General features: G+C 46.4%; 1 protein-coding gene across 1 annotated transcript in view; it reads right to left on the bottom strand.

Annotated features, from left to right (window-relative positions):
• CLIP2 (CAP-Gly domain containing linker protein 2) overlaps positions 1-26,554 on the bottom strand; it is a 76,821-nt gene that overhangs the window by 34,647 nt on the left and 15,620 nt on the right. The window contains exon 3 of the mRNA XM_041399574.1: positions 5,621-6,159. Coding sequence (XP_041255508.1) covers positions 5,621-6,159 — 539 coding nt within the window. The remainder of the gene's footprint in view (positions 1-5,620; positions 6,160-26,554) is intronic.

The following is a 26,554-nucleotide window of genomic DNA, read 5'->3' as shown; positions in this document are numbered from 1 at the left end:
GGGAAGGGACACCTTCCACTACACCAGGCTGCTCCAAGCCACATCCAACCTTGTCCCTGAACACTTCCAGGGATGGGGCAGCCACAGCTTCTCTGGACAGCCTGTGCCAGGGCCTCAGCACCCTCACCAGGAAGAATATTTCCTAATATCAGACCTAACCCTACTCTGTCAGTTTGAAGCCTTTCCCCCTTATCCTGACACTACACACTCCCATAAAAAGCCCCTTTCCAGCAACAACCTCATATAGTGAGGAAAGAGCTCTGACCAAGAGTCCCAGATGTTTTCTTGTCTCTTAAATCCTGCAGACAGCTGGCACACTGCACTTCCCATTGCCTGTCACAAACTTCCACAGGGACAGGGATCCATCATCCCCACACTGCCATTCTGCTACACTCTCTAGCCATGACACAGCAACTGCTGGAGCTCTAAGCAGGCAGTGGAATACTAAGAATCCTGCCTTGACAGAACTACAGAATGGGATCCTTCCTTCTTTTCTGCCTGGTTAGCAATAAGGGAATATGCCTGGTGATTGTCTGAGAAAGGAGCATTACTGGGAATGTCCCGACAAAGGCAGGAATGATGAATCTGACTCCATGTTCTCAGAAGGCTAATTTATTTCTTTATGATACTATAATCTATTAAAGAATACTATACTAAAGAATACAGAAAGGATACTTACTGAATGCTAAAAAGATAATAATGATAACTCGTGACTCTTTCCAGAGCCCCAACACAGCTTGGCCCTGATTGGGCAAAGAGTGAAAACAACTCACAGCAGAATGCAATGAAACAATCACCTGTGGGTAAACAATCTCCAAACACATTCCACATGAGCACAACACAGGAGAAGCAAATGAGATAAGAATTGTTTTCCTTTTCTCTGAGGCTTCTCAGCTTCCCAGGAGAAAAATCCTGGGTGAAGGGATTTTTTCAGAGAATGTGAATGCCACAGAGCATTGCTGCACCTCTAGGACTCCACAAGCTGGGAGAGCTCCAATGGTTACCCAAGAGAATAAAGAGCAGGAATCCTTTCTTCAGGACACCTTGCACACCTCTCCTACAGCGAGGCTTCAGTCTCAGGCACTGAAATAGCTCAGGGATTTTGCCAGCAGAGCAGTGATCTGTCTCTGCCCAAGGAGAAGGGCTTAGGCTGCAATTCTCCTGCCCAGGGAGCTTCTCAGGAAATTATTTCTCACTCGGGAGGTTCAATGCTTTCTGCAGCTCCGGGCTGGCCGAGCAGGGCTGCGGCAGGGACAGGTCGGGGGGAAACTGAAATAAGAACTTGATTTGTTTATTCACGAGTGCTTTCCATCCTTGGCCAGGAGCTTCAACACACTGCAGGCAAAAGCAGTTTGCAGCAGACAGACAAGATGATGGAAACCACAGGCTCGGGGGAAGGCCAGGATCCATTCCCAGCAGCGCAGGCTCCAGCCCTGCCCAGCGTCAGCTGAAGTGCTGCTGGCCCAGCATTCGCACTGGCTCTGAAGACCTGCAAGTTCCAGCAAAATCACAAACCTGGCATCCATCCAAAAGGTACCTGGGGCAATATCCCTGAGCCAGCCACTGGGATATACCCTGCCCTTAAACAGCCTTATTTATCACTTCAGTGCTGAGCTGCACAATTCCAGTTAGGAAATACAAGCACGGCTGAAGGGCAGAATACCTATCCTAAGAGGAATTTTTTTAGTTTAAATTATTTTTTATTTAGGCTGACATATAATAAAACCACCTACTTCACCCACTTCTTCAGAAAGCAATGGCATTTAAGGGGGAATGAGTTCAGCTGCTAAGAAGGCCTCTCCACAAAGAATGCTAAATACATTTTCTTAGGCAAAAAACCAAGCAGAAATTCCTCCCAGGCAGAAAATGCTCCACTGCTCTGTTTCCAGCCTTTTTTCCCTGCAGAAAGGCAGTAAGCCAGCCTCACATTAACAGAACTTCAGCAATTATCCCATTTCAGGAAGCTCAGCTGTCACTAAAGCAAAGGTTAATTGTCCCACATTTATTTGCCAGACTTCAAGAGATGAGTTCTACAACATTAGGGTGGATTTTTCATCTCTTTAATGCAATTTTTACATCTCTGGGAAAAAGTCCGAGTGCCAAAGGCAAATATTATCTAAGTCTTCTAATGGAAAGCTTCTAATGGAAAGCTGAAAGTCACTTTCTGCAACTGCTGGAGAGTCAGAGAGGGTCTTGGAACAAAGTAACTGAAAAGCAAAAATGCCTTCAAGCTATAATGGACTTTAATGAAGTGAAAGAAAGGCACATCAGACTGCAGAGAGCCAGGTGTCCATCTGGCTGACCTGGAAGGGTCCCCTGCAACCTTGTGCACTCACTGAATACATGTCCTGAAAAGCCTGTGGTGGATCCCATACATCTAAAAGCCACTCTCAGCTAAAATTACACTCTTTCAGAACAGGAAACACTGAGAGTAATAAAGACAACTAAAACTGTACTAATCCATACAGGATGTGCAAAGATTGGCTCAAGGAATTTCAGGCAACTAAGGTTAATTCAGAATTATTGTTTATGTATTCCAATACTCAACATGATTAACTGACTCCTCCCATAAGTAAAATAAAAGCTGCCAAGCCAAGCAGATGTGAATGAACCATAACAGCAATTATTTCTTCTTGTTATTATCTGTTCTTTTCCTGGATCTCCATGACTGTGTGCAAACAATTCCTCATGTTTCTGTAAGCTGAGCATTCCTGCTAGAACCAGGGAGAGACTAAGCTTCTTCCAGGCTCACTCTTCTAGAGCTATTTATTACACTAACAAGTCACAGCACCAACTTTATCTAGTAACATCTGACGTGGATAAATTAGCAGGCAGGGAGGGCAGGCTTTTAAGGATGCACCCTCATTAAAAATAAACTAAAAACCCAAACCATTCCCAAAACACAGCTCAACAGAAGCCCAAGGGAGAGATGGTCCTAGGTGTATTCTGTGGCTATGCCAAAATTCACTCTGTGTGGGCCCCACTGAGATGAGAAGTGTTCAGGGAACAGGTCCTGTCTCAGAGAACTTATGGTCAGGAGAAAAAAAGGGATAGCACAAGTCTGGAGAACATAATTTCATTGCTTGCCAGATTCAGAAAGAACACGGCCAGGTTTACTATGGATTTTATATTTTGCAGTTTGCCTTCTATGGCTGCTGCTTGTAAAACCATAAGTTCACACCTGAACACTTCCCTGCAGGAGGTAAAGGAGAAAATGGGAGCAAGTAAACCCATCAAAAGAGGGCAGATCCTCAGGTTCACTCCCCGTGTGTGGCTGCTGTACCATACCCACAGGAAGCACCAACGCTGTGCAAACAGAGGATTTGCTGTCCCTGCAAACCCTGTGAGAAAATGGGAGCAAGTAAACCCATCAAAAGAGGGCAGATCCTCAGGTTCACTCCCCGTGTGTGGCTGCTGTACCATACCCACAGGAAGCACCAACGCTGTGCAAACAGGACAGGGCTGCCACCGCGCCCTGCCCACCCTGGCCTGGGGCTGCAGGGACAGCAGCAGCTTTGCTGCCAGCATGGATGGGGAGGGGAGAGAGCTGACTCTACTGAAACCAGGAAGCAGACAGACCCTTGAGCAAGTGTCAGCTCCTGTGCACGTTTTGGGGAAAATCTGAGAAAATAAAACTCAACTCTACAAACCTACATATTCACACTAGGTTTACTAAGCATCATCCAGTGCGCACAAGCAGAACCCATCTTCACTTTCCCTTCTCTGAAAATCACCAGCTTTACATTGTTTATATTTTATATAACTAAAATAAGAACTGCTGGACAACCCAATATTAGTCCCAAAAGGACATTTGAGACTGGCTCTGGCAGTCCCTGCACACGCTCCTGATTCACATGGACTGTGGAGCCAGTTCTACCAAGCACCTGTCATTAAACACATGTCCAGCCTGTAATTAAACACATGTCCAGTCTGTCTGCCCTCCCCACACCCACTGCTGGCTCTGCAACCAGCTGCAACACTGCATGGATGACTTCAACTGGGATTCAGATTATCCAGGGTGTGCAGAGACTGACCCCTCTGCAGCCTGTCATGGCTGTTGGTCAGAGTCACCTTCACCTTCCAGATGCAGAGATATTACTGGGGATACACTCACAACAGATCTGTGCTCAAAGCCTGGCTCTTCCAATATTTGATACCACACTATGTATCACACACACTAACAAAACTAAACTCTCTTACACAGCTGCAGGACAGAACTCAGTCTTCCTGTCTTTGACATCATTCTTTCCCTTCTCCATCTCCTCTGCTGGGACACAAATGGTGACAAACTAGGTGGCAAACTTCCAGTAACCCATTCCTAGTACAATTGTGGCATTTTGGCATTGTCATCAGGTAGTCTATTCCAAATAATGAAAATAACAACAGGAATCAGATGTGGAGAACTCATCCATGACAACAATGATTTCTCACCAAGTCCTGCCATCTTCTAAAAATTACTGGAGGTTCCTTTCTGTACAGGAAAGAAGTTTGTGTCACATCTGACATAAGAAAACTGAACCACCAGAAAGACTGACCAAGAGGAGAGATTCTTTCAAGTCCTTTCAGACTGTGTACAGCCACGTGCAACAAGACTACTGCAAATTCCTTGAATGCCCTCATTATGGAGTATCACTAGATTAGAACAGAATAAATGATGTTGCTTCTATTTCCCTCATATTTCAGTTGTTCTCTCTCTGGCATCTTTCTACAGTTCAAGACTTGTACAATACAAGAAGTATTTTGGAACATCCTCTTCTGCACCAGTGTAAAAGACAGACATGTCCAGAAGACACAGCATCCCAAACAACAGTGCAGATGTTTGATGCCTACCTAGCCCAGGTGTCTCCCAAGACCCTGCTCCATCCCATACCTCACCACCAACCCTGTCCTCCTGTTGTCCCATCCTGAAGCTGACCAGGAACACTCAGCAGGGGGACAAATCCTTGTCCTTTGCCATTCCAGGGGGACCCCTCTGTTGGAACCCTGGATGCTGAGAATTTTAAACTTTCTGTGCTGAAAGGCACAGACTTGCAAGAGAGCACTGCATTTGACCTGAGGCTGTGGAGAAGACTTCCAAAATTGATTGATAGCACTGGGATTACAGGTGTGTAGTTGGTTAGAAGTGTGTCATATCACAGGGTGGAAAACTTATGGTTTGGGGTTTTAGAATATAGAAATAAATATGAAGCAAGATGGAGGTTTTAGGGCGGAGGCAGGTTGTTCTTCTTTACCTTCTTCTTCTCTCTTCTTTACCTTCTTCCTTCTTCACCTTCTTTCTTCTTCTCCATGGGTTTGGGTGATGTTTTGTAATTGGACAGAAAAGTCTGCACTGTGAGCTCTTTGGGAACAGTTATTGGGTTAAAAGGGAAAATAATCTAGGTGTCATGTCTTAATTGGATAGTTTAGCCTTAAAAGACCTCGTAACAAGAGACTGTTAGCCATTTTGTGCCTTACTAATGAAAGGCTGCCGAACTCATGGCTGTGAGGCTGTTTCACTGATAAGAAACAACAAACACCTGAGTCCCGACATGAACTACAGTCTCAAGTGCCTTCAATCCCCACCTCGAGGGATTGATACCCCGACTGACGTCGAGAAACTGACACCCCAGAGCCAACTCACCAGCACACGATCCCCAAGCCTCAGGTCCTTCTCCCCTTTCTTCACCGACCCGCTGTCCGACAGGTTGGATCCGGACTCGTTGCCCGTTTTCATGGCGCTGTTGAGGACGCTCTCCCTCAGCGGGATCACGCGAGTGGACAGAGGCGGCGTGGCCGTCCCCGAGTGCAGTGACAAGTTCTGAGCCGTCAGGGAGTCCACGGAGGGGGCGTCGCTCCCGGAGCCCTCGGCCACCGGCTGCCGCGTCAGCTTGGACGGTCGCGTAAAAATCCCCTGCAGCGGCTGGCACTCGAAGTAGCGCACTCCTCCCACAGAGCCGTCATTCTTACCCACCGGGTCATCCAGAACAACCCCTGCCCACTGGCCTGGAGCAAACTGCGTTTCCCCAAGGTACTGGATCACTCCTGGCTTCACTCCATTCACCCAGACACGTTCGCCCACCACGAAGTCTCCCAGGAAATCATCGCCCACCTCGGCGACCTTCGAAGCCGACTTCTCGGCGCTGGTGGTGGATGTGGTACCCTGCTTGTGTAAAGGTGAGCCTGTGGATCAAGGAAAAAGAGGTTTTGGTATAAAGAGAAGTCCTAGAAGGAAGCCAAAACACCAGGAAATGGCATTTACAGAAGGAAAACATCTGGGACAGCAACTTAGATTGCAGGTGTACACCCTGTGAAGATTAAACCTGAGTGATGCCTTACTTACACACCTTCTTCAGTGTTAAATCTGCACAGATCCTCCATATGCTGCCCAGTTTCTGCAGGTCTCATGCAGAACATAAAAAAATGACCCCATGTTTTCATCCCCTTTACAATACCTCAGCCCCCTCACAGCCCCAGGGTGTGGATAAGCTCAAAAGCACAGGAGTGGTGATAAGTGCTTAAGGACCAAAGGGAGCCCAATGAACTGCTGCTTTGCAGGAAGAAGCCAAAGTCATCCTTTTACCCAAAAAAATAAATCAAAATATATATCTTTAGGGTGAAAAAAAGTGTGAGGCACTGATGTTTCAGTACTTGGCACTATGAGAACCCCATTGTGTCCCACTAACAGCTCCTGTGGGACCACACAGTGGCCTCCACAAATTCCCCATTTTTCCCAGCTGCTGCTCTGCCCTTTGCTGGAGTAAATGCAGCAGCAAGCAGACACCTGGGCAATGTTCAGTATAAACAGCATCTCTTTAAACAGGAAGCATCCCCAAAGCTTCATGTACAGCCTTGCAGGGTCACACAAATGTGCATGGAACTCAATAAACTGGCAATAAAGAGTGTCCTTTCTCCAGCATCAGCCTTCCAGCAATTCTCTGCTGTGTGGGAAGGAAAACTGCAGGTGATGCTGCTATTCAGTTCTGCTCACTCTCTCCAGCAGAATCTTGATTGGCCAAACTCTCCATAATACAAAAGGGGACCCTTAAATACATGGCAGGTGCCTGAATGGGAACAGACTCAACCCAAGCAAATGAGACAGCAGTGACCCAGCTCTTGCTGACCCCATTGTCAAACCCTCCTGTCATGAATTTTGGGCTTTCAGCCTGGGCCTCAGGCAACAAATGACAAGGACATGTGAATTCATTAACACTCTCTGAGGGTTAAAGGGGGAAGTTGAGTAAAGCTCTAAAAGAAACCACAAGAGAAACTGAGGAAATAAACTTGCAAAATAAGAGCCAGCAAGTCACATACCATGGACCTTCAGCCATCCTCAGCTCTCAACAGCCCTGAGGTCCCAGGTGTGGTTCTCCCACACAGCTGGAGTGTTTTAGGGGGTGTTTGCAGGAGGCTTGTGCCACATGTCCTGTGCTCAATGAAAGCTCCCTGGACTCTTCAGCCCAACTTTCAGCTGAAGTTTCTGGGTGCCACCAACCAGAAAACTCTAAAGCACAGCCAGGAAAAAAATTGTTATTTGCTACCAGAGAAGGCTGGCAGAGGACACCCTGAGCAGCTGCAGAGACAAGTAAAACTTGAGTGCTTATGTGTAATGAACTGTGAAACTCGTTCAGCCTCAGCCATCACTGTGGCTCAGTCTGCAACACTTCCACAGCTCTTTCACAAGTAATGGGCCTGACAGATCAGGCTCAGCTCCTAGAAAGAGTGAAAAACATAAAAGCTCTCAAAGCAAGATACGTCAAAGCTTTGCCAGAAGTCTAGGAAAGAGGGAAGAAAAGAACACCATGGCAATAGCAGGAAGAACTTAGTTTCTGCTAAATCATGTGTGTTACAAGGGATCCATTTTGACACTTGGGTTTTTATTAGACTCCAGAGTCAACACTTGACAAGTTTCTATGGCCCCAGTTTGGGGCCCCTGGAAGCAGTACCTCTGCCTGGTCTGAGCCTTGCCTGAAGAAGAAGAGAGCAGCAATTAAGGTGTGACTGCACAAACTCCTCTCACAAACAGGAGTATCTCCAAGCAGCTCACTGGGCTCAGCAGGCTGGGGCTGGAACAGCTCTTGAGAAGAGGAGCCAAAAGGGACATGCACAGCACAACACATGGGGAACGTTCAGGAACATCCCATGATGGGCACAGGAAGGACAGTAAATACTGTCCCCAGCTGTGTGAACACTGCTCCCAGCTGAAAATGTGGCAACAGAGACCATAGAGCTCCCAGCAGAGCTCAGCCAGCTCCCAGGGAGAGCATTCTCCTGGCTTCTGGACCCTGCCTTGGAAGTTCCCTCAACCTTATGGGTTTATCAAGAAGTTTTGGGGGCTTTTGGGCAAGTTTCTGGCATTTAAGCTTGTGTCACTCTCAATTTTGTAGGACAGTACACCAAGATGAGCTCCATCAGATGGACAGCATTACATCCAAGAACCAATTTCACCTTAAAAAAATTAAACCCAAAGACTATAAGGATGCTTAGAGCTTTTGATCCTTACAAAAGAGGGCTTTTAAATAAAAAGAAGTGTGAAGGAAAGACAGCATTACATCCAAGAACCAATTTCACCTTAAAAAAATTAAACCCAAAGACTATAAGGATGCTTAGAGCTTTTGATCCTTACATAAGACTTTAAATAAAAAGAAGTGTGAAGGAAACAGGGCTCCATCCATCTGAACTATAAAACCAATCATAGGCAGAAAATAAGGGCACTATTGTAATTTCAATGCTTAATAGCACAAGACAGTAAAGCAGCCAGATTAGCAAGTTACATTTTAAGAAGGCTCTAAGTTAAATAACCAATTAATTAATTAATTAACAAATTATATTAATTTTTAACCTGGCTACAGGAGTTTATCACCAACAAGGTCTGTGATGGGTAGGAGAATAAATTAAATTAGAAACACAATTTACACCTTGGTTTTGTGCTTGGCAGAGCACCCTAACACACAAAGATCATGCCACTGACATGTCTGTGCACGTATATCTGTGCCAAGGACAGCCAAACTCAACCTACTGTACAGGGAACTATAAGCACATAAAATCTGGCGGGCTTTGTTACTACACTGAGAAGAGAAAACTTTTTTTACACTTACTGAGCCCAAGTTTCAGCCCAACAGTTCTTGATTTCAGGTGTTAGTTAATGGTCAAGATACAGGCCCCATTAACTCTCACAAGCACCTCTGCAATGTGGCTGGGATAATCAAACCCTTCAGCAGCAAAGATCAAGCAAAGAAAGGCAGGAAGGCTGCCCAAGGCTGAACAAACAATGCAGCAGGGTTTCAATTGCATTTACACTCACTGTATTTTACTGCAAGAGCAAACACCTTCAAAACTGACTTGGACCAGCAAAAAAATAAAGAACAGTTCACTGGATTCCTGGTGGAACACTGTCCTCCCCCAAAAGCCAAAATTTCAGTGGAACTTTACACACTCTTGTTCATTTTAGGTGCCTGTCTGATAAGCAGGTATGCTGAACTACAGTAATTACATCTCAGGGAAACAATCTCATCCCAGGCTCCTGAGCAGTGCAGGCAGAAATATCATTATTCTTGAGCATGAGGTGAATTATTCAAAAGTACAGGATGTAAATAAGGAACTGCCTGAAGGTTCACCTTGTTTATTATGGCCACAGTGTAGAAACTTGTGTTTTACATGGCTTTCATTACCCACATATGAAATAATAACCACAGAGCAGCTAATGGGCTTTGGTGCAGCAGGTTTTCAGAGAAGCCAAGAGTAACCATGATCAAGCTGAATTCATTTCTCTTGGCTTTTACTAACCCACTAGCTAGATGGCCAGACAGCATCCCAAGTAGTCCAAGCAGACTAAGCCCTGATCCTCCCAGGGAGGTGTCTGGTCACCAGCCTTCCAGAGGCAAATGGTGGCAGTGAGTAACTTGACTTCAATCCCACGAGTACCTCAGGATAGCCCAAAAGTGAGAGCAGCTGGTGGCACTTCTCCCAGAGACCTGACATTGGCATTGCCACTCTCCAGGTACCTCTTACAGCTGAAGGGAAAGCCACCCAAGAGGACTGCCATGAAAGAGTCCTGAGCTTTTCCAGCCTACAGGCACCTCAAGAGTTGGCCTATTGGTGTGTGCCACTTGGATTTGCTGTTTTGAAGAAGAAAAGTCTTCCTGTTCTAGGCAGACTCCCCAGATAAATGCCAAGTTCCAAAAAATTCACTAAGAAAAAAGTTCCAAGAAACAGCAAACCAAGGATACAGATCTCAGGTATGAAACTGAGAAGAGTTACACAAGAGAAACCCACCCAACAAAACACACTGGGTTCTTTCTGCTCCAACCCTGCCAGTACCTGCTGATGCCAACCAAGAAGCCACAGGAACTCTCTGAAGTCACTACTGGGTCTCCAACTCAGCAGCCCACCTGGAAGCCAGCGATGAGGAAGGCTCTTCCTGCTGGATCCAAGAGGATCTCCCTGTGCTGCTCTGTCCAGAACTGACCTCATCTGCTAGTCAGGACTGCCACAGCAGCAGCTGCCTCCTCCTCTCGCGGGGACCAGGCTCCAAGACACAACAAGCAGTGAGCAGGATCTCCTCCACTCAGGCTCTCCAACTTTACAGCCCTATTGTGTTCATTAGCTGGCTCATTCTTTTCGGATTAAACGGGCTTCCTGTAGGTCACAGCTTCCAGGGCTGAGCAACAGCTTGTAAACCAGAGTCACACAGAGCATCCACTGCATGCACATCTTACCCAGCTCCCAATCTCTGCCTTCCCTTTGCCCTTCACAAAGCCTACACACCAGCCACAACTACAGCACACCTGGTGCTTCGTGCAAACTCATCCCACCAGTTTTAGGGACCCACACTGACAGGGCACCAGTACTTCAGGAGCCAAATTCCTACCAGCCAAGAGCCGGAGAGGTTAAAAGTTTAACTAAAGTCCCAGGCTGTTGACAGGGCTCTTGCTACCGTGTCAATGAAAGCCATGTGTCCAAAGTCCCTTGAAGCACAAGGGCTTCTGCAGAAAGGGCATGGATTCTTCCAGCTCCTGGAAGCTGCTGTAGGAAGGAGTGAACAGAAGCTTTGCATAGTACAGAAGCAAGAAACCCCCCCTCAAGAAAGCTCTGGAAGCTGAAGTGGGAGAAGAGAGCACTTGCTCAGCAGCACCAGCAGGAGCAGCTCTCCCTGCAGGATCCCTGACATTATGCTCAGCCTCCTGCTACGTTTAAGTCACATCCACTGAACCCATCCATCCCTTCACTCCCTCCACATCCTCCGACCTCCCACAGCACTCCAGTTGCTCATTTCTTAACACCAGGCAACTGAAACAAAGGGGAAAGGAAACTTGTATCTGAAGGGGAGGAGGGAGAGGAAGGGAAGAGCAGTGCAGCGTGAGATCAGGGCTCAGTGAGCGCTGCCCCTGGATTTCCTACTCCCTGCAGAACCCTTTTGTGGTCTGACTGCTCCCAAGACATGCCAGGCACCACAACTGCCAAAGGACTCAGAAATGCAACAGCCTGTTGTGTTGCCATGGGAATCAGGAGACAAGCAGTTAATTGATGAAATGGAGGCACACTAGATTTAAAAGAAAGAGGAAAGAAAAAAACAACAACAAAAAAAACCAACACAAAAACACACACACCAAAAAAACCCCAACCAACCAAACAAAAAACCGTAAAAAAACCCTCAAACCACTACCAAATAAAAAATAGAAGAGAGATTCCAGAGCAGTGTGTATGTCAGGAAGGAGGGAGAAAAAAGCACAAATATTACATTTACAGAAAAGCTTTACATTGCCCCTAAAAGAAGTCTTTTTCTTTTCTATTTTAATTTTCAGAGGTTTCTACCCTCCAACATCACCACATCACAAGGCAGCCTGACATGCAGCACGGAGTTGCCCACCCAGTCCTGGCTGCATTCCCTCTCCATGGTAAATCAGTAAACTTCTCATCCACTATCTAGCAACAAGAAGTGCCCCAGGCTGGCAGAACTGCCACTGGCACAGGACTGAAGACACTTCACCCTCCTGTCACTGACCCCTACTGTCAATGCCACTGACCTGGGATGGGGCAGCAAGTTGTGCAGTCTGTGAGCATCTCAAAGTGCAGCCTTGCCACCAGACAGCTCAAAAAAACTTTTGGTACCAGCTCTGCTCCTCCCAGCCCGGGCAGGGCTTCAGGACAGGCCTGAGACCAGGGACTGTAATGCCCATTTGAAGCCAAGATTTTGTCAGTTGGAAAACCCTACTGCTGGCCACAGGGGTGCCAGCTCAAAGGAATAAGGTCTGGTTTTACTTCCACAGGGATTATGCAAGAGCCTTGGAGCACGAGAGCAGCCTGGCTCACTGCTTGGTTCAGTGCTCAGATGGTGAGGTGGGGATGACAGTCAGACACCATCCCTGCTCAGGGCACCAAAGATGTGTGGTGGATGGCAATTCCCCATCTGGGGTATGCACATGCCCTCTGAGCAGAGAGAAGCTGTGAGAGAAGCAGAGAGAAGAATTATCAAAACAATTCTTTTCTCATTTGCTGCTCATGCGGATTGTGTTCTGGAGATTGCTTACCCAAGGTGATTGCTTGACTGGATTCTGGTGGAATTGTCTATGCTGATTCCCCATCCAACAGCCCACCACCCTGAAAGGTGGGCTGGAGGACAGGCTGCCCTTTCCTTACAGCCACACAGCTGTCAGCTCCTGGTGCAGGGCTTTTACTCCTCTCTTTACTCTGCAGTTACTGTGAGCTCTCTGGGTCTGCAGGGCCATTTCACCTCCAGGCACAGCACTGCACAACTGCACTGAAGGAGAGCAGAGCCCACCAGAGCTTCCCCTCAGAGGAGGCCAGTGCACAGCATCTGCTCCCTACCACCCACAGCAGCTTGTCTGCTGGGCAAGAGAGAAGCATGCACAGCCTGCTGCACCTCCAGAGCTGCCACCTGGGCAGGGGTCAGGAATTCTTCCCTCGGCAGCATCAGCAGCAGCCACACAGGCACAGACTCCTGTGGGAGAAGGGCTGGTGCCTGCTGCCTCCACAGCTCTCACTGAGCCCTTGCCACATGGAATTTCTAGGTTACCACGTGGGGATTTGAGCTTCTCAAAGCAACCTGGATTACATAAACGTGATGCTGTTAGCAATCAGGTGAAAGCCAGCCCATTGTCACATGGAAATTCAAGTTATGGAGCACAGCAATGAAGCAGCTGTTTTCTGCAGGACTGATCACAGCCCTTTCCCACTGCAGAATGAGGCAGAAGCAGAGAGGGAAGGGGTACCTGTGAGAAAAAGCAACACTTTGCAGACAGTGGCCAACTGCCTGGCAGCACACTGTGGGAGGAAGGAGCCCCAGAGATTTATGGCTGACTTGGAAACAAGGGCTGAAAGCTCTGCAAGTTCAAAGCTGAAAAGCTGGGGCTGTGATCTGGCACAGAGGCAAGCTCTGCATCTGGCACCCTGAAAATCTACTGCCCTGCTGCTCCCAGGAATAACCCAAATGGCGTGGATATTAAATCTGATACAACCTCAGCATCCCTGTGTTTAGCTCCTCTGAAGAGAGGAGGCGTATCCAGAAATAAAACTGCAGTGAGGAGGAAGACAGGAAGAATGAGAACTATGAATGAGAAGCAAAACCCAGTAAGGACCACTGCAAGGATGTCTTGCACTGAATGGAAGGGAATGCTCCTTGAGACAAATATTTGCCTCCAGAGAGGCAGCTGGGAAGGGCAGTGAGCCTCACACAGACACCCCAAACAAAGGCTTTCTTATAAAGTCTCATTCAAGATGCTGACTGGTACAAAATCTGCCCTGCCACTGGCGAGAGGCACATTCCTGGTGCCTGCTAGAGATGGGAGAGATGGAGGAGCTGGGGGGTTACCTACCTATAATTCTGAAAAGAAACAAACAGCAAAGATATATATTTATGTGTGAGGATTTAAATGGTTTTGTTTTTTCAAGTAAACAACAGTATTCAACAAAATATGCAAAGCATATTGGGTTTGGTAGTACAAGGGAGGCAAGTGACTAGTAGAAAATGCACAAGGTTTCTTTCACTGAGGGATAATTACCTTGCAGCATATGGATGGATCTATTCATCTCAAAATTACAGTCTTAATTTTTATGTAATTATTATTTTTAAAACTATATTCTTTCAATATTCACTATTCAACACTGTATTTAACATTTTTCAGTCTTAAAACAGGGTCTATATATCACACCTCCGGAGAAGCACCCTGTTTTCACCAGAAATAATGAAAACAAAAATCCCACAACTTTAATAGCTTTGCAAGTTTAACAAAGACTGGAGCACCCATATCTTCTTCCTCAGCATGTGCCACCCCTCACCTCTAGAAATAACATACAGACACATTTGCAAAACTAGAATTTAATAAACACCAGGTTAGTATGTTAAAGGGTGTATTACAAAATAACAGTTTCCATTCTTCCTTAAACAAACAACAAAATCACTTCAACCAGAGAATATTCCACATAGAAGCATTATTCACTTCACTCACCATAACTTATTCTGACTAGAAAATACAGTTTTCTATACAAGCAAGCCCCTAGCTCTAAAGACTCACTAAGTTGTGTCCCATTAGCCCCACAGCCAAAGTGGGTTACCTCCCACTGACCCCTGCAAGGAATGAAAGACTTGAGGGCAGAAAGGAGCACTAGAAAGCAGCCCAGGGTACCGTATGAGAACAAAACCAGCAGTGGGGAGGGGGTACTTACAGGAAAGGCTGCTGCCCTGCACGGGGAGCCCCCTTCCAGCAGCCCGAGGGGGTGCCCAGCTCACACGCGGCAGCGCTGCAGTCTCACCGTGTGCTCGCTTCTCCACAAACCAGCACAAAGCTGATTTCTTGGAGTCCTTTCTTTTCAAAGAAGCATGGAGAAGCCCGAGAAGGAGCTCAGCCTGAGCCCCCGTGCCCACAAAGCCCAGCACACACACACATGCACAGCTGTCCGCTGTTCTTGGGCTGTGGGAATCTGCACGGCACAAGTGTGGCTTGGGGACTGCTGTGATGGAAGTGAAGACAGCTGCTCTCACTGAGCTGATCCAATGACAAAAACAAAGAAAAGGAGGCAGACACAGGTCTTTAATAAGACATTTATAAATGATTTCCCAGGCAGAACACTGGCACTAGCACAGAGAGAGCAAATTTCTCCAGTTCAGAACAGTCCCAAGACTGTTATCTTGAGCACCAAACACTGTAAAGAGCAGCCAAGTAAAGCACAGTCCTTCCCCCCACCAGAAAAACTAACTGGGTTTTGAAATTTCGCAGCCTTTTTACATATTGGAATTTTTCTCAGGAATCATTCCCACACAAAACCCACTTGGATGGACTCTGGGACCATTCCTGAGATGAGCAGCCGAGCAGTACATTGCTCAAGCAGGTGCACACAGAAAGGCCACTGACTTAGTCATTCAGAAATGATAGCATTAGCTCAGTCCCAGTCAAATGTAGAAGAGAAGGCACCAAAAAAAGAGCCTGGCTTTGTCCAGAAGGCAATTATTACTGTCTGATCAGACTGGAGCCAGTTTAGAGGATCCCAGCAGCTCCCTGTCCTGGGAACAAGATGCAGAAGTTGCTGTGTGTGCCTAACTCAGGGTATTTACTCACAGGGCATAACCTGAGCAGCCATGCACAAGCAGATTGCACCTCTAACAATCCATGGGAAAGAAAAGCTAAATGACAGGAGACAGTCTAGTTTGACTCCAACTTTGGCACAGACTGCCTGTGGGCACAGTATTCACTCCAGCCATGGAACAATCCTGGTATATCCTCAGGGTGCTCAGTGACCTGCTCACCCCAGCCAGGTCAGATTAGCTCAGAGCAGAGCAGAATTCCCCCTGGTGTGACAGGTGATGAGCTGTGCCACTCGTACCTGTGCTCCCACTGCACTTTGAGCACTGCAGAGGCACTCCTCCCCCAGCTCAGGCTCCAGGCATCCTTTACTTGGTACATTTGTGCAAATGGAAGCCCAGGCAGAGAGTGCTCTGCTGGCACCATGGAATCTCCTAATGAGAAGGGCTAGACGTGTAGCAGCACAGCACAGCAGTAAGATCTTCCTCACTCCTCTTCCCTTGACAGATAACCACTTCTCATTTCTACCTGCTGAATCTCAGAAATATTTCTTTGGTACAGCCACAAGCTTTTCTCCCACTTTCTGATTTTACTTTGCTCTTCTTCCCTGTGGCAGGAGTTGGGATAATCTTCACAGCAATTGCTCTTTAGAAGAGCTGCCAGCCTGCAGCCACAGTTCCTCGTGCCCTGTCTGCAGCTACTCTAGAGGGGAGAAGTAGAAAAACTTAAAGCTGACATACAAGAAGGAAGGAGGATGCTTTGTTGGCTCCTTATCTGCATGCTGAGAGGCTGGGTTTCAGTGTGACCAGCTGTGCTGAGAAAAGCAGAGTCTGAGCCACTGGGATGGTACCAGCAGCCAGACAAGCACATTCTTTCTCCCTTGTATGTAGTTTTTCCCCCTCCTCAGCAGAAACATGACATCAGTACCATTGCACCATCCCTTTGAGTCATCCACCCGAAAGAGGGAGATTCCTGCAGCACCCCAGGATCCCAGAGGAACTATAGCAGAGGTAAAATGACCACCTCAAAACTGCCAAGCAAACTTGGGCACAATCCCGGGGCTGCACTGTGCTAAACACAGCTTTGATTCATCCCTCCTTCAGCCATTTATTCCTGCAGCCATACATCCATGCACAGAGCAGGCTGCCAGCACACAATGGGCTGATTGTACACAGCTACACAGAGTGCAGAGTGTGCTGGGCTGGCTTTGCTTTGCCTAATCTAATAAAAAGGATATTTGAGAGCAGATTAACACTGACTCATCTACTTCATTCCAAATACCTGGTTTTAACAGCTAAGTATCCAGTTCAAAAGGCAATGAGCTGTTCATGAACAGGCATCATTTGCAGAAAAGCCAAGTCACCTATTTGCAGTGGATGTCTTTTTTTTTTCTTTTTTTTTTGAAAGTAAACATGGCCATGATGCAGATCTGATCCTAAAACACATGAGCTATGATACAAACACAGCACGTGTTCTCAAACCCAAGTGATCTAAGCCTCAGTGACCACCAGAAATGACATCTTACAACATTCCAGGAGGGGTGCTGGGGAAATTGATGATGTGAAATGACAGATCACAGACAAAGCTTGGGAGCTGATGAGTTGAGCTGCACTGAACATGGAGCACAGGCCCCACTGGGCACCCTGAGCACACACTCTGCTCCCATCCCAGCACACCTCACTAGTACAGTGCACACCTTGCTCATATGTGGACCATGACTCTCTCTCATGCCACTTCCTCATCACTTTATCAGATGATCAGTTTTAGGCTTTTATCTTCTGAACACCCAGCCAGGACAGAGCCAGTGGCTGAGGATGATACCCCCAAGCCCTTTTGAGGGTTCAGAATTTTCTCAACATCATATCATCTTCACCTGAAATTCTTCTGTTCAAATCTCCATCAAACCCTTCCAATTTCTGGCAAGATTTTTTTTTCTGAGCAAATACCTCAAATAAAATATTCTATAGAAAGTATTTCTGTGAAATCAGTTGTAAATTTCTGGCAAGATTTTTTTTTTTTTCTGAGCAAATACCTCCAAATAAAATATTCTTTAGAAAGTATTTCTGTGAAATCAGTTATGCAGCAATACAAAAGGCTCCTGAGGTCTTCAGGGACGTGAACTGTGCAGATTTAAGTGTGAAATAAGACAGGCATGTGCAGGACAGAAAGTTACCCTATAGCTCCACGACTGCACATCCTCAGCCAAATTCCAAAGGCACTAATGTGTACAGACACAACACTTCAGTCACTGGAAAGGATGAGGAGAAGCTGCATCAGAGAGGGAGCTGCTGCTCCTGTGCCAGACTGGGAGGACAAAAGGCCAGAAAAATCTGCTGGCCAAGATAACTTCCACTTTCACCTCTGACTTACAGGATGACATGGGCAAGACCTACTTCTTTAAGTTGTCTGTGGTGTAAAACATGGGTAATACTTGTAATAATTTGTCACAGCCTTCAAGCTTTACAGGAGGTGGTGAGACAGAGTCTAGTACAGAGAGGTTTCACGTGTGCACAGGAGCTGATGGTGTGAGTGACTTACAGCTCCTGCTTGGTAGGAATTCCTCAGGCAGACTGGGAACAGTCCTGCAGCAGAGTTAACTCCTGCTGTCCTACAGCTGAAGCACCTCACACAAATTAACTCCTGAACCTTGGGCAGGTTCAGCTCTGAAGAGGCACTCATGGCTAAGTTCATCACTGCCTTCCTCTGAGACCATTTAAAAATCCCCATTCACAAACATTTCCTTTCTCACAAAGAATTCTGCAGACACATGCATGGAGTGCAGTGCTCTGCTGCATCCTCTGGTCCATGGAGTGCAGATGGAGCACACAGGACACACATTTACTGTGCTGGAAAACAGCAGTGCCAAACACATTTTGTAGCAGAGAGACCAGCAACTATATTTTGAATAGAGCTGCTGAAGTCACAGGCAGCTCAGTTTTGACAACTCTTATTATTTTAGAGTGAGTGTTGTGATAAACAGTGTTTTCCTACAGTTCTCACTCCTGCATAAAAACCAGTTTATCTCTTTTATGGGAACAGGATATTAATTTACTTACTAGCATCTTCATTAAAAATAAATATCCTATTGAACTTGAAATAAATAGAGAATAATATTTGTATTCTAAATGTTTTAAGGCTTTTGTGGAGATCAAGTCACCTACTAGATTGCTTGCAAGGAAGATGCTCACATGCAGGTCAGTGTGTCCTGGTTAATTCCAACCTATAGCAAATATTATGCACCAACAATCTGATGCCAGTTTAATTCTGCAGATTATCTATGCCAAAGGGAATCTTTCCTTTAATTTCAATGAATATTGGCTCAGGCCTTTAATGATTAATCTCCTCTAGCTGGATTAGTGCAGTTGTTGGAGGCAGAGCGTGCAGGAGCAGATCCCACCCCAAAGCTGCATCCCTGCTCTGATGGGCATAAGCACAACCACAGTGATGCCACTGCAGGCTTACCCAGCCCAGCTGAATAGGATTCAGTTCATTATATTGCAACCTCCATAAGCTGAACATCTGTGGGAAGCAGCTTTTCTTTCCCTGCTGTTCTGTGAGGAGCTACAGACAGAGAGAGCAGGAGGGTGTCTGACCTCCATATGTCTTTGCTGTGTGCTCATGCCTCACCCACAATGAATGAGCTGAACATTAAGGATTAACTACATCAAATCCTTCTAAGAGTATCTAATCATTAAGACAATTAAAATCAGACTCACAGTTATCTCTATATGTTACTTGTAAAGCTGGTAAAACTAAGATTGATTCAATGCCCTTTTAATATTGCTTGGAATGCACTGAATCACTTCTTGGGAGAGGAATGCCACCAAAGGTACTTCTTCCCTTCAGGAGGGGCACCAGAAAGGGTGGAAGAGCCACCACCTTCAAAAACCCCAGCACAAAAGGTATTTCAGAGGGCAGGATGGCAGGCAGAGCAGCTCACGAGAGGCTCCTGTGAGCTGAATAAAAGCCTGATGCAAATAGCCAAGGGGTTGGTCCACAACCAAGCCAGAAAACTTTGGCACAGGACATGCCATGAGGATGAGAACAAATATGCAGGATCTCGTGACAGCATCTGTGTCCATGAGTGACTGATTTGGATGGAGGGACCCCCACACAGGGCACTTCAGCCAAACCCCAGCAGTGGTGAGGGGACACTCAGGCTCTAATGATCCCTCAGCAGGGCTGCTCCCGTGCCTGCTGCAGCTCCCACTCCTCTGCTGCACCTCAGCCCTGGATCAGCAAAACAGCAACTCTCAGCTGCAGTTTTTCCTGTTCAGCCCCTGAAAACAATCTTGTTTTCTTTCAGACACCTGTTAACTCCCTGAGCAGGTGACTGCCTGTGCAGACCCGGATCCTGCAGCTCTGGCTACTGATGCAGTGCTGATCTGCTGACACTGTCACACAGGCATTTGATCCTCAGACACCTCACTGGCACCTCAACCTCCTAATTCCCCAAGGAACTGAGAACACTGTGCATACAGAGCCATTAACGTAAATCACAGAATCACAGAATAACAGAATAACCAGGTTGGAAGAGACCTTCAAGACCACAGAGTCCAACCCAGCCCTAACACCCTAACTAAACCCTGCCACCCGGCGCCACATCCATGCTTTGTTAACCACATCCAGGGATGGTGACTCCACCACCCCCCAAGGCAGCCAGTCCAATATTTTATCACTCTTTCTGTGAAAAACTTCTTCCTAATATCCAACCTCTATTTCCCCTGGCACAGCTTAAGACTGGGACCCCTCGTTCTGACAGCTGTTGTCTGGAGAAAGAGACCAACCCTCACCTGAGCACAGCCACCTTTCAGGGAGCTGTAGACAGAGCTAATCAAACTTCACCACCAGCAATGACACATTTCCAGCAGGATCACTAATCCCACCCCAGGCTTGCAGCGTGGATTTAATTGAGGACAGCACTCAGCTGGGAGCTGACAACACCAATCACTCCATGAGGCCTGATGCAAAACAGCAAAACCAAATGTTTGCTGGAAATAATAGCAGCCTCTGGCCCTGTGATGTGGGGTCTTCTCTCTCAATTCACCAGCACACAACAGCCCAAGTTAATATTAATCAAGAGGCACAAAGCCTTTGAACAGACAAGAATTAGGTCCCTATGGCTGTGCCAGTCAATCAGCTGCTCTGGACATTACAATCCTATTTCTTTTGTTGCAGGCAAAACAGTGGTTTAGTGTCTTTAATATTTATTTTGGAATTAGAATTAATAGACTGATACAAAATCAGAGAGCCTCAGCAGTTTCTTGCAGCTTTATAAAAAAAGCCTGTGCTAAGATGCCACCAAACCATCAGTAATTACCTGAGAACAACCTCCCCAAGTTCTCTATTGATACGGAGGCATAAATTCCCCATGAAGGACAACATCCCTCCCTCTGTTTTTTACCACAGAAAATTCTGGAAGCCACAGAAATTGCTTCTTACTGCTATGCATCCAACCAATTTAACCTAAAAAACATCCTGAGAAACTTGAGGGGTGAACAACTGATTTCCAGGTTAATTTACCAAGATGTTGCTGTTAACACTGGCAGATAAATAAAAAGGAATGAAGATTTTCCACTGGGAAAGGCCAGAGCAAGGCAGTAGATGCTCAGCAGAGCTAAGGTGGTGTTGAGGTTGAGGATCCTCCAGCAGAATTGAGGCAGGTACAGATTAAAAGAGACTTGGCCACAGAATTGCTGAGTGCCACACTAGAAGCAGCCCTCAGAACATAATCATATTTCTAGAAAAGGGAATTTCAAAAGAAAAGTTAACCCCATCATGCAAACTCAGCCCTGGGCACAGCAGTGACCAGGAGGGACCAGCCTCAGCCCATCAGTACCCAAACCCCAAATGCAACTAACCAGGACCCAACACCCAGCTCAGGCTTATCAAACCCTCATTACAGCATATTTTAGGTTAATTACCCTAAGGAGCCAGTCATCCCATTCTCTTTAACGGCCCTGGGAACGTTCCAGTCTGCTTCACTCTTATTTTTAGTGAACAAAAGCAACACACAGTGTTTGCAGAAGCAGACACCATGCCAGCATTATTAGCCTTGTGCATTTATTCTTCATGAAAAATAATGCATGTACACGTACATGAAAGCAAGAAGGCATTGCCAGGCTCCCAGCAATATGCTGTATAGTTTAGCTCTCAAAGCATAGTTTTTGGCAATAAAACTAGGTAACTGCTGAAAAACAGTTTTGATATTGTTAGCATGCCTAAATATGAAATTAATGTGACAGATACTTGCACTTGCCCATTCAGAAAGACAGGATCCATCTGTAAAACCCAAGGTCTACTCTAGATTCTGACTGGATGCACATAAGTCTCACAGAAAAACTTAATAAGTTTGGGCTTTTTTTGCCTCCAGCACTGAAGTCTCAGTGTTGCCCAGCCCCATCTGCAAATACAAGTATTTCTTTTGTCCTCTGTCTTTTGCTAGATTTTTTTAAATTGAACAAGAGATTTAAGAACCATAAACAAACACTACAGCCAGCTGACAGCCAAATGAAGTATGAAAGGCAAATTTCTCCCCCAACCACGTCACTCCAACACTGCTCTGAGCAGACAAAACCCACTCTGAAATGTGAATGCTTCTCCTCCCAGCAGCTTTCACCTGTCCCACCAGCTGGGAGGGCTCTGTGGGCCCATTCATCACAGCTTCCATTCTCTTCCTATCTTGCAAAAGCAGGCTTTTCCAGGAGGAGGGTGGGAAAGGAACTGAGACATATGAGCTTTGTAACAAGAAATCCAAATATTATATTGAGTCCTTTACCCATGACCCACACCTTCAGCACAGAAAGCTCTCCTGAATGTGGGGTCAAGAGCAGTGACTTTCTGCACTTGAAACATGGGAAATAAGCCAACACATTTGTGGGAAATGCTCTCCTAAGGCAGCTAGAGATTAATTTTCAGTCTGGTTAAGGAAAATAGTTACTGCAAAGCAGCAGAACTTATTTTTTCCATTGTTCCAGTTTTACAGGAGAGAAGGGAGGGGGATAGCCAGCATGGACATTACTCAAGGCTAATTTCTTCCAGGAGTCCATGTCAGCTGCCAGTTCCCCACTGACTTTCAGAGGAAATGGCAATTTCTGTTATTTTTTAAAAAAGCCCACAACCACAGCAAGGCAATGTACCTAAGCCAGAGCACCCCCACAAAAGCTCCTATTCCTAATGGCTCTGTGAAAGCACCAGCTCAGCTAAGGAGACACAACTCTCCACTCAAGGAAAGTTCAGGGAGGACACAGCACATCCCCTGAGCAGAGCTGACTCTGAACGTTTTCAGGAGAAATAACTCTGATCCAGCAGGTGTGACAGGCTGGCTCACTGTGACTCCACTTGGTCTCTGCAGAAATCTCCAGCCATGAACTGTGAATTCCACAGACATGCATTCACAGCAGCTCCCACCTGCACTGACCCTCTTCCTGGCACATAAAATGTGAGCTGCCAGGAGAACATGGAAATGTGGAAGAGGAATCTCCACGCCTGGGAGAGGAAGAGAGAAATGAGAGACAGATAAGAAACACTTGAGTTTCTACAAAAGAATATGAACAGGACACTGGGGAAAAGAGAAAGGAGAAATCAAAGCAACTTTGTGTATTCCAGGGTAAGAATAAAGGGAAGTACCTCCACTTGTGCAGACAAGATTGATAAACTTATGGGAGGGGAAGAGGATCAAAGTGCAAGCTTTTAAAAATTCATTTGCAGCTCTGACATATCTTAGGTACAACTGGAGAACAGGCATCTTCTCCTAACAGGCAATCTGAAAGAGCTAATCCCCTTCTGGGGTCTTTCTGAGCCAGCCCCCAGCTCCCAGAGCCAAGGAACTTCTCAGAGGCAACAGACTGGGCACTGCTGCAGGTTAATTCTGGGCTGTGCTAGATTTATGGCTCTCTTCTGCAACTACATTTCAGGATTTTGAGGTTTCTGTCCTCCATCAAGGTAGCAAATGCATATAGATGATGTTGCATCTCTGTATTTTGTAACCCAAACCACTCTGGTTTTCTTGCATCAAGCTCCAGAAAATGCAGACATCTCCTTGGCTTTTCTGGCAAGAGGAGGGTAAGTGCAGAGGTAAGGAGTAAGGCAGCAGTTCAGGGGCATGTAATGAATTTTTGTGGAGTCAGGAAAACCTTGTCAGCCTCCCAGGAAGCACTTTCAGTGACAGACGCAGCTCATGGAGCTCATGGCTTCTGCAGGGCTTCCCAAACACCTCACACAGAGACTCCTTCTTACAACTTCAAGACCTCATGTAAAGCCTCATGGCCCAGATCTGACCAATCCCAGGAAATGTAATGAGATCCAGCTTCCACAGCCATCTACCACCAGATTCTTTGGCTGCAGGCATCCCCAAAATTACATCACTGCCTGCTATGGTTAAGGTTTCAGTGATGTGGACACTTGGCTCTGGAATAGATTTAAACCACTTTAACATAAAAAGAGTATTTTCTCTTGTAGTTTTCCCCTACCAAAGGCTGAATCCCTGACTGTGCTGTGGCTGGGCCCCACAGCCAGCAGAGATGCTGCTGCTCTCAGAGAAGGGCAGATTTGGGGAGGCACACTTTGCTCACGGGTTACCTTTGGAAAGGAGAGCAGCAAGAGGCAGCTGGCCAGACTTCTGGGGAGATCTGCAGGAGGAAGAGCAGTGCAGCCATGCAGGGACAGAGCTCCTGAGCACACACTGAGTGAGAAGGGGCCACTACAGAGAAAACAGTACAGCCGAACCACTGCTACACAGCCAGCCCACGCTGTTCAACCAACCCCACCGTGCTCTGTTCTCACCTTCCAGGTGGGAATGGCTCAGGAATGGCTCAGGAGTGGCTCAGGAGTGGCTCCACAATTTCCAAAAGCCTCCTGCACTATCCTGACGGGCAGAGGAGCAGCAGTAATCTGTCACACAGCACCAACCCACCATCACAAGACTTCTCCCCTTCTCCATGCCCACTTTTTTCCAGGAATAAACCTCAGAACTCCTGAAACAAAGGTCAGACTCCATTTGGAGCCACACGGGGTACTTGGCTGCGCATCCCTTGGTGACAGATGGCTGGAGCTGAACAAGGCACAAAGAACTCCAGCAAACAGGAGCTGCATTCAGCCAGAGGTTGCCTTGACCCTGCCACTGCCTGACCCTTTCATAGCACAAGACACACACCAACTGTGCCTGCTGAGATGCCACTGCAAAGCCTCTGGGGGCAAGAGAGCCCTCAGATCTTTTGCCTCATTTTGATGTGTTTCATGTGATTAAAATCAACTGAACGACACGCTGCAATTGTAAATCCAGACCAAAGCACCTTGAGAGAGTCACAACAGGGAGTTAGAGAGGCACACACTGGAGTTCAGGTTCATTCCTCAATCACAGCTGAGAGCATGGAGAAACAAGGGGGAAATTCAGAAACACAGTGTCAGAAGAAAAACTTCAAAATACACAGCCAAACCTATCAAGCTTTTCCTTTGTCAATTTATGCTTTCCTCTAGCAAACTAATAAAAAGATACTTCAGTATCTTTGGGCACCAAATAAAGAAATCAGGTTTTCTAACTTTAAAACCCATTCACACAAAACTGCAATCCGAACATTCGTTAATATCCACACACAGGGCCAAGCCCTCAGCAGGGGAAGAGCAGCTCCTCTGCAATCCCTGCAGGGCTGTGTCACACCAAAGGACCTGGAACTCTGCCCGTGACCCCAAGCAGTGACTGGCCCCTCCAAAGGACCTGGAACTCTGCCCGTGACTGGCCCCGCAAACAAGACCTTGCAGGTGTGCAAAAAGCCAAGTTAGAGCTGTGGCTTTTACAAAACTGTTTGGGGTAAGAATTTCCAGTGGCAGAGGTTATACATACACTGTTGGTCATTGGAAGAAGACAGAGCTCAGCTGCAGGAATCCAGTAAGAATTTCCAGTGGCAGAGGTTATACATACATATACATACATATATGTTGATCACTGGAAGAAGAGAGAGCTCAGCTGCAGGAATCCGTGAGCACAGCACAGCCCCTGATGTGCAATAAGGGAGCAGAGTCAGAGGCTTAGCAGCAAGAAGAGCCTGTGTGAGCATCCTGTGCAGAGGCTGTGCCTGCATCACCATCCCAGTGTGCCCAGGAAGTCATAGATGGGTACATTTTGTTTTGATTAAATAATTAACATTTCTGCATTACTCTGACAAGGGGCAGCATTGCCTGGTGACCCTCATTTTGCAGCTTTATTATCCCAGACTAATTTGTCTAAGCATGCTAAAGGAAATTTTGACCAATATTATCCCCTTGAGTAAAAATGCTGTCTGAAAGGTAAAAGGCTTTCCTCATTCTGCTAAATGTTCTATATTTTGGAGACTGAAACACACAACCAAGTAACCAGGCATGTAGGAAGTGGCTTGAATTATAAGGACAAGAGAGTGACAGATCTAAAGAAGCAACCAGTGACCTTCTCAAATGAAAGTGTAACATAGTGAAAGTACAAGCTTTGACAGGATATCCATCATCCTGATGTGTTCCCCAGAAGCAAGAACAAAACCTTTTTTTAACAAAGTGAAATGAAAAACATGACATACAAAACTTCCACCTCAAATATTTACTAAATTATATATAATTTTTTAAAAACCCACCAGCCAATAAGCCAGAAAAATGAATCCTAAGCAAAACACACCCTCAACTGCTTTTGAAGTGTTAATTATGCTGACAATGGCAGTCTGCACAGCTTATGTATACACTGGATATAGATCAGCAAGATGTGTAGGTATGTGAAGGTAAGTCATTATTCAGATCCTAGGGCTTCAAGTGTTTCTGTTTAAACAAAGGCACTGCTTTGACATAAACAGCACATTTGACATGAAATCACCTGAAGTGCTCAGTTATTACTCCTACACCCTCACAGGCCAATAGCAGTGGCTTCAGGCAGTGTTTAAGGTCCTGGGGAGGTTCCCATGTGCCCCATTACCAGCCCTTCCCATGCCAGTGTCTGTACAGGCACCCCTGTCAGCCCTGAACATCAGGGGAGCCATCTGCCTCCCAGCCACTGCACAACTTGCCAGTTCTGTGCATTA

Source organism: Onychostruthus taczanowskii, unplaced genomic scaffold, assembly GCF_017590055.1.
Source record: "Onychostruthus taczanowskii isolate IOZ18803 unplaced genomic scaffold, ASM1759005v1 scaffold165, whole genome shotgun sequence".
NCBI classification, from domain to species: domain Eukaryota; kingdom Metazoa; phylum Chordata; class Aves; order Passeriformes; family Passeridae; genus Onychostruthus; species Onychostruthus taczanowskii.
Note: the sequence above shows the minus strand (reverse complement) of the source record. Positions and strands in the feature narration are given on the sequence as shown.